The sequence below is a fragment of the Haplochromis burtoni genome, unplaced genomic scaffold (genome assembly GCF_018398535.1).
Source record: "Haplochromis burtoni strain Fernald_Lab_line unplaced genomic scaffold, NCSU_Asbu1 Contig_34, whole genome shotgun sequence".
Taxonomy (NCBI): Eukaryota; Metazoa; Chordata; class Actinopteri; order Cichliformes; family Cichlidae; genus Haplochromis; species Haplochromis burtoni.
The window spans coordinates 1,987,985-1,997,195 of record NW_024582395.1 but is presented as its reverse complement, the minus strand read 5'-3'; the positions used below and the strand labels follow the sequence as shown (position 1 = coordinate 1,997,195).

At 39.5% G+C, this 9,211-nt stretch overlaps 1 protein-coding gene across 1 annotated transcript; it reads right to left on the bottom strand.

Annotated features, from left to right (window-relative positions):
• Positions 1–4,330: 4,330 nt before the first annotated feature.
• ptger4a (prostaglandin E receptor 4 (subtype EP4) a) lies at positions 4,331–8,697 on the bottom strand. The gene is made up of 2 exons (XM_005919049.2): positions 7,591–8,697; positions 4,331–7,225 (listed from the first exon to the last, which is right to left on the bottom strand). The coding sequence occupies exons 1-2, from the start codon at positions 8,368–8,370 to the stop codon at positions 6,656–6,658; spliced, it is 1,350 nt and encodes a 449-aa protein (XP_005919111.1). The 5' UTR covers positions 8,371–8,697; the 3' UTR covers positions 4,331–6,655.
• Between the last annotated feature and the right edge of the window lie 514 nt (positions 8,698–9,211).

Genomic DNA, 9,211 nt, shown 5'->3' with positions numbered 1-9,211 from the left:
TTTAGTTTTTTTCACCTCTTTGTACTTGGCAATATCCTTCCAGGAATTTGGTGACATCTGTCACTGATAAATTCTAAAACTGTGGTGACGAAGTAGCTGGAAATACACAATAGTACTGAACATCCTAATAGGTTAAGGCTGTATCAAGAGGGGTCTGTGAATATGATGTAATTATGGTATAGATTTAACTTAGAAGTATGAATCCCCTGTTAATGCCGGGTTCACTGTACCTTATTACTTATTGCTAAGTTGTCTGATGGCTTAAATGGGTCTTTTGGTGACCATGCTCCTGTGACTGTCAGGCACATCATGGAGAGGATGTGGAGGTTTGGTACTAGGAGTATGTGCCCTGAGTAAGCGAATGTCTATCTTGACATGCTGTAATTACCAAAAAAACCAACACTTTTTTGTCAGATAAACAACCCTACAAGTGTCGGTGACTCACTTATTTTAACTGCTATTATTACATTTGACCTGCTTTAGCGAATTTCCTTAATAATATGAAGTTTGCGCAAGCAATAAAGCAAATCTTGGGTGGTCTGTGACTCATCTGAAATGCACATTTGGAAATTACTGACTCTGTGAACTCTAAACTTGCAGGAATGACCTACTGTTCTTTGATAAATGTGACTCTGGGGACTACACACAAACACACACACATGCACAGTCGTGTTTTCATATCTTTATGGGGACATCTAATTGATATAATGCTTTCCCTAGCCACTTACCCTAACCCTAACCATCAAAACAGAATGCCGTACCCTAACCCTTAGCCTAAACCTAATCACGGCCTAATTGTAATCCTGGCACTTAAACCACATTTTGAGTCTCAGGCTACGTCCACACTAGCCCGGATAGATTTGAAAACTGTGTTTTCGTCTGAAAACGCTCCGCGTCCTCACTATTGTTTATCAGTCGTTTTCACAAAGTTGTGCTTCCACATTGAAACGTTCCAGTCCTGCGCATGCCTGAAGTTGATTCGACCTGCCTCATTTCTGTCTGCTGTTTATTTACTTTGCTCTTTGAAACGTGCAGCAAAATGGCAAGGAAAAGCACAGGTTTTTTTTAAATGAACTAACAATGAGATGGAGTGACACAAAAGTACAAAGTCGCAAAAGCGAGTGAGAATTACAGAATTTGAAGAAAAGCTATCTGGAGCATGTATAAACTGATATTAATCTTTAATAGGGCTGTCAAAATTGAGAGCAAACAAAACTACTGCTCCGCTATCTTAGTTTAATTGGTCACTTGACTGCATCACATGACTAAAATGTGTCATCGTTTTCAAAAAGTCTCAGTTTTCGCTGTCCACACTGCCAGGCGAAAGCACTGTTTTCAAATGTATGCGTCCTCGAGAGCGTTTTCAAAACGCTGCGTTTTCCTTGAGTGAAAATGCCGTCTCAGTGTGGACGGGAGGCCAAAACAAAATGCATTAGTGTGGATGTAGCCTCAAAAATGCTTTCAAGCCCGTGGGGACGGATATTTTGTCCCCATAAAGGCTGTTAGTCCCCACAAAGATATGCAAACATGGCATACACACACACACACACACACACACACACACACACACACACACACACACACACACACACACACACACACACACACACACTAACACACAGACACAGAGGAGCAACAGTAACACATGGTGTAACACTTTCATTGTTACTCCACACTTTTGTCTACTGTGTAAAACGTTTCCCAGCAACATTTATTGTATTCAGATAAGTAACTGCAGTAAGACTTTTATTTTGTTGAAGTATTTCATTTCCCATGTAAAAACAAAACTGATTTAGAAATATGTTGGAGGACATACTGTGTTGTTTTTTTCCACTGTCTGTTGCCTAACAGGTCACCTCATGTGGTTAAGTTTTTCCTATTTGCTTGTATAACAGCAGAGATCAAAGTTACTAGTTGCTGGTTTCATGGGAACTTGCTGTTGTACATAATTCTGTTTTAAAAAACTTTGAAATAAGTTGCCCTGCATTCTGTATATTTGTGTGGGATTTAACACAGTCTGGAGCCCAATCCTAACGAATTTCTGCCCTGGAGCTGTTCACACTATCGTCTTCTATGGAATGAAATGTGACAATAATAATCAGAATTTGGGGGGGAAAAAGAAAGAAATCTAGGTGGTCATCTAAGTACTAAAGTATTTTTTTATTTTCACTTATAAGCATGAAAAAGCATGTCTCAAGTATGAAAAACAAGGCTTTAGCTGGAAGTCAGTTAACTGATGTCAAATAAAATATCATCATCTTTAGGTATGCACGTGCAAACGTTTTGCAGAACATTTACTGATTAGCTCTGAGATTTTTGCTACCACTCGAAAAGATCAGGCCCTTTATTTTTGACATTGCAGGCAGTAAACCCCACAATCATGATCCCAGCCAGAGGTATGAATTTAAAATGTTGTGTTGTAGTATTAGCTAACCAAAGCTAAAAACCTACTCAATCAAAACTGACACAAAAAATTCTGAAGACTGAAAGTTGTCAAGTTGCTTTCAGTTGCTAATAATTTTGGACTGATGATCCAACACCTCCAGTATGTCTTTCAATTTCCACATCAAAGATAAGAGATAAGATAAGACTTTATTGATCCCACAATGGGGAAATTTTTGCGTCAGCTGTTCTTATTAACTTAGATATTATAATACAGCCTGCAAATGATCGGCATCATAACAGATTCTGGTTGTGGTGCTCTCAGCATAAAATAAATAAAATGTAAACAAGCAATCGTTAGACAAACAAATTTACATTCAAGAAATTCCTATATAACTCTGAGACCCCTTTGGGTCTCAGAGTTATATAGGAGCTGACATTGGGCTATAGCCTAAGGTAATGCAGACCGCAGTACTTTGTTAAAATATATTTTTGTATTTTTTTTAGTAAGCCATTTAAAATTATGTGGAAATTAAAATATTTTAATTGTTGTATATTATATTGTAACTTTATGTCTGTGTTTCAATTTGTATGTCTTTTATTTTATTGTCCATATTTTGATGTCGGGTTAATTTTTACCTCATCAAAATATTGTTTTACAATAGCATATTTTAATTTTTTTATACCATTTGTTTGTTTAATCTATTTGCATTTGTATGTTTAACTTTATTTAAAAAATGTAATTGCTGTAACAAAAGAGGAGATTAGCACTTAGCTTGTGTGGCTTCACTGATGTCACATGGAGAAAGGATGGTCGTCACACTGATGTGAAAGGAATGGCTCCAAACACACTACAGAGGATCATATTTTCCCTTTGAATTACATTTAATTTCTCTTTTCACCATCACCCGAGGGATGAAGCGCCTGCACTAAGACCTGCTTCAGCTCCGCTTTGGCTCTGACATATTTTCAGACTCGTCTTGTTTAATTTCCTCCTTAACCGAGGGCGATAGCAGACACTGTTGAGCAACAGGTGCTTTCTGTTGTTTATCAATGAGCACAGAGGTGACAGTGTGCAGACTGTCACTAGAGGACCCCGCTGACATAAAGCAGCATCACAGCTTTGCCACTTACACAACATGTCAAGTTGTGCATCACATGAGATCAAATTCTCTGAGCATCACAGAGATATTCTTTCACAGCTGAAATTTAAATGGTCTCACCACTTACTTCTCCAAAATTTGATTCTGTCTTATAAACAGTACACTTCCATAATGACCGATTGGGGAAACCTGCAGTCAGCTGAGACTGAAGAAGTCACTTGGATGAGTGACGAAACGTTTCTCCCACTGAAAACGTCCAGATGAACAGAATCAAGTTTTGGAGATTTACTTGATCTGGATGATTGAGAATGCATCAAGACGTCACCACTTACTTGTTTGCCTGTTTGGGGTTATTGAAGCAATCCTGAACATTTGTGCAGGCTGTGCTTGTGCACCTGTTCACCCAGATGGTAGATATCAATCTTGTTGCTTTTCCATTAATACATTTAATTGGGTATTGCAGACTCTGGTGAACAAAGATGATCAAATTACTGAGAATCTTCATGAATGTTCCACGTATCACCATCTCCCGCTATGGTACAATCCTGATTTTCACAGTTTAATTAAATTAACGCGTCTTGTTCCCAGAGTCTGGAGGATCCTCTCACACTCCGGTGTTTGCTTAAGCCACTGCAATGCTTGTTTAAGCTTAATTGCGGTGAACTGGAGCTTTCAATTGTGTTTATTGTTTCAGGAGAGAAGTGCTCTGGGGCACCTCTACTTCCAGAGACCCCTGATTTTTCTTTTCCATCAGAGCAAAGACCTCCTTATTGTGTGTGTGTGTGTGTGTGTGTGTGTGTGTGTGTGTGTGTGTGTGTGTGTGTGTGTGTGTCTTTCACACAATCAAGATTCAGTAAGATTGTTGTAGACTAGCAATAATCGCATTTGTGTTTATTTATCTATAAACGTCGGGAAAGTGGTAGCACGCTTTTCTCAGGGTCATTTGTCTGAATTAATGGGGGTCATGAGATGGTCTCACTAAATATAAACAAGGAAAATGTGACTGTGAGAAAGAAAGCTCGTATTAAGCAGTTCTGCTTTATGGTAATAAAATATGACAACATGTCAAAGGCGATGTTTGCTCTGAAACAGTTAGTGTTCATTTACAACTGCATCATAAATGTAGACATATATATTTCTTATCAGACAGGAGTTCTCAGTCATTTCCACTCAGTTTTTTTCTTGTACATCAAGTCATATTTACAGATATAATATATTACCACAGCAAATAAATTCAAAGCTCATACAGTATATGCATGTACACAAATTTCACTCTGCAATACAATATGAACCACAACTGAGCATAAAGTGCATAATTTAATGACTCAAAATAAATTAAAAGTTTTCAACTAGTATGTCAATCCCTAACTTTTGCCCTCACTGTACAATGTTTACAATGTTCATGTTCAAACTCAGACAAAAAGAAAATCTGAGTGAAAAACTTCAAACCAGCAGGAGTTCAAAAGTTCAGTCTGTATAGTGTTAGAATACCAGAAAGTTTAACTTTTAATATTAAAATGGAGAATTTGCTTTATAAACGCAACAGAGAGGAGGATTACGCTGTATACTCACATGAAACTTGAGAATAATATTTAAATCTAGACTTGTGATCTTGGATAATTCATATTAGATCTGATATTGGGTGGTATCTGGTGATTTTCAAGGAGGAAAAAGGTGCTCGTACCATCTTTTTAAATGTGAGCATCATCAGACTTTTCCTGATTTTGTTTCACTGTAAACAGCATGTCTTTGACAACAAAAACTTTGGTTTCCTGCAAAACTGAACATCTCACTTTAAACATTACACTCAAAGAGAAGTGTTACTCCTAAAATTAACCTTTAGCTTCAGTCCTAACTAATACAGAACATTTTTCAATAGGTTCTTTGATATTTTGAGTCCTGACTTTATAGATAGTGATGTTGAAAGACAACAATTTGTGAGTGTAAATACTGATCAAACTGCATGACTGATACAATTTATAACTGCGCATAAATATGTCTTTTGGACGAGTAATCCTTTTGGAGCTGGAATTTATTCATTTTAACCTTCTCTTAGAGAAGAATAGCTATATATATCACAAAAAAAATATTTACACAAGATCGCTCATTTAGAACTTGATTCTTCTCAAGCTGACCGCTTAATGCATCTCATTAATCAGCATCTATCCACTGATTTATAGAACATTTTCTGTAGCTGTGGAAATTATGCAGAATTTTCCCAGTCTACTGTGGAACAAGAGCCTCTGTGCCCTCGCTGTGTTTTGTTTTGTTTTTTTAATAATTTGAGACAATATCTTTGTGTGTTTTCCGGGCTATAGAACAAAAACGTCTGTGTTCACAACCTTATAAACTCTACTCTACATTAGTCATGGAGCTAACATGACTGTGCCCTTCAAAACTCACTGTACAGTAGTTTCCAAATGAATCAGTCCTAACAATAACTATGTGAATACTCATAGTGACTACTCACAAAAAGCACAATCAGGACTATTTCATTTACTACACTGACCACAAGCTTGTAGTCAGCACAGTTTGGAGACAGTAAATAGAGCTTTACAGTAAAGGTTTCCACAATGGTTGAACAAAGTAAATGAAATTGAGAATGATAAGTTTTTCATCAATGTTATGTGTCTAACATAGGGGCGATCGCGCGAACATATATAGGGGCGACCGTGGCTCAAGAGTTGGGCATTTGTCTTGCAATCGGAAGGTTGCCGGTTCGAGCCCCGGCTCTGACAGTCTCGGTCGTTGTGTTGTTGTGTCCTTGGGCAAGACACCTCACCCGTTGCCTACTGGTGGTGGTCAGAGGGCCTGGTTGCGCCAGTGTCCGGCAGCCTCGCCTCTGTCCGTGCCCACAGCTAACACACCCATGTGTGTGAATGGGTATATGATTGTGTAAGGACCAAGTAAAGCGCTATACAAATACAGACCATTTACCATAGCATCTTTCTTAGGCAAAATGGCAAAATCTGCTCACACAATCAGTCATCACAGAGATTGCTGGGTGCTGAAACAAACAACGAGACGATATCACTCACAGCACTTATCTCTTTCCCACTACATGGGCTCTACTAGATAGAAGAGTTACTTATTATTTATGTGCTACTTCCATTTTTGAGTTCTTCAAAAGGTCTGTTGTAGAGAAATAAAACGGTATTTCTCTGGTTGGGTCAGATGCATTTCTCCTTTACTGTCTCGGTGTTCAGCGTGACCTGAAGTGCTGGATCTTTAGGGCATGTAGATGATGGATGATCTGTGATTGCATTTGTCTCGTCTCTGGTCTGATCCTCAGCGCTGCCCTCTTGGGATGAGTAAGAAGCTTGTGAATTTCTTGCTGAAGGTGGTTGTGAAGCAGAGAGTTTGTTTGACTTAGGACATTTTTCAGTGCACATCTCAGTTTTATCTTTATAGTAGAGGAAGGTTTGACAGGTGCTGTTGCTATCTCGTTGGTCACTAGACACCAAGGAGTTAGAGTCCCTGTTAGAGATCACAGAGGAGAGCTGATAGGCATCAATACAGGGGAAGTTTCCCTGTCTCTGTTGCCTCCTTGCTCCCATTTTACAGAACAGGCACTTGATTTTCTCAATGAGCTTGATGAGAACAGCCTTGCGGAGCAGGATGTAGATCCAGGGGTCAAAGATAGGGTTAAAAGAGGCAAAACGTATTGCCCGTAGATCAGGGTTTTTGTCCAGCCGCACCTCCACTGGAGTCTTATAAAGCTGGTTTAAAAACACCTGAGCCTGCAGGGGAGAGGAGAATAGTGACTGAATGAAAAGATATGGATGCGTATGTTTGAGAGGCCACTAATATAAACATGAAAGGGAAGAGAGTCAGTTCACTTCTAATGTAAACTGTTTTACACTTTTACATAATCCTGCATACAGCAGCTGTGCTGAGTAAGTGTGATTAATCTGGACTGTAAGTGTTGTGGCTGAAAAGGTAAAAGGAAAAGTTTATTCACTACAGATATTTTTTCTTTTTCACATTTTTTTTAACCTAACTAAACAGTTTTCTGCACTTAAAAAACATTTTTGTGTGAAAAAGAACCATGCGTAAAGCGTGCGTAATGGTAACATGCAACCGAAAAAAATAAAATAAAACTTACAACAAGTGGTATAGAGCAGATGAGGACTACTACCGATGTGCCTATGAGTAGAATAACCATCTGAATCTCTGCACCGGCCAGACGACCAAAGCTGCGTGCTCTTCTTCGCGGGTCCACGCTGCGTCCCACATCGGTGCCAAGCGACATCCTACGCACAAAGCGTCGATGCATCCGTATCAAAGCCACACACACCAACACATTACAGATGACAGTGGCGAGAATAAGAAGAGAGCTGAAACCAGCATACATGTAGGAGTAGGCGGCATCGCTGGTCTTGTTGCTCCTCCACTCTAAAAAACACCACGTTTGTGGGTACTGTTTCTTCACCTGCCCAAAGCCCATAATTGGCAGGGCGCAGAAAAAAGCATTTGAGATGTAGATCGCTACTAGAGTCAGTCCCGCCAGTTTTTGGTCCACGTAGTCGTTGTAGAAATAGGCATGGTTTATAGCAATGTATCTCTCTACCGACATGGCACATATGATGCTGAGCCCTGCCAGCGAGAAGAAAAGCATGGTGAATCCAAAGTACTGGCACAGCGGGTCCTCTCCGGGCCACGCGCCTTTCACATAAATGGCGATGGTGACCGGACTGGCCAGCAGCGTGCCAAGCAGGTCCGTGATCGCCAGGCCACACACCAGCGTGTAAAACGTAGTTTCTTTCTGTTCTTTCCGAGATTTACAAAGGACCACGATGGCGATGAGGTTTCCAACCACCCCGAAAATGAACATAATGGACGGAATGGTGGGGACCATGGTCCTCCCTGTGGTTTGATTATTCATTGTGAAGTCCAAACGCACATCAAGACAAGTGAAGCAACTCGTTTTATCGCCTGTATTTCCAGTCCAGAGCAAGAAACTTACCTACAAGTGAAAGAAGCCTGGGCAGCATTTTCAAAATAAGAAAGTAGTTTTTTCTTATCTGAAAACTAACCTTTAAAAAACTTACAAAATCCCCCAAAGCATCCTCCGCATGCTGCCTCTGTGGTAACCAACAACTCCGTGGTGCTTTCTTATCAGATCCTCAGCTAGCTGTGCAAGACAGAAGCAGATTTCACTCACCACGCCAGAGAGATAAAGCAAGCAACACCAGTGACTTCATTGAAATGAGGCTCTGCCTTCTGGCGTCTTGCTGGGCTCAGCCCCTCCCCTTCATTTTACTTCACAGCCTTAATCAGCAGTTCAGGAAAAAGGGCACATTTTGTAACACAGAGATTAACCACAACTCACAGCAATTTGTTTACATCATGGTATAACATTATTAGGTAGGGGGGAAAAGGACAAAACAAAAGTGAGTCTGAAAAATAAAAGTGTAGTTTTTTGCTTTCAAAGTTTCCACTTCAGGACAGAGCGAGAGAGAGAGGAAGAAAAGGCAAAAATCTATATTTTGCTTACATTTTGATCTGTTAGGGTGGATTCTACTTTGAGAAATGATTGATCGCAAAGATTAACCAAATGATTCACATGAAAACATGCAAGATTAGGTGATGGGAAATAAGACAATAATTCAACTAAAGGTTATACTTTGACAATCTGACTTCCTTACAGCCATTTCATATTTTGTTTACTGGTTCAAGAGTCTTTTTGTTCCTTAGGTACTGATAAAAATCAACAAAATGTGAAA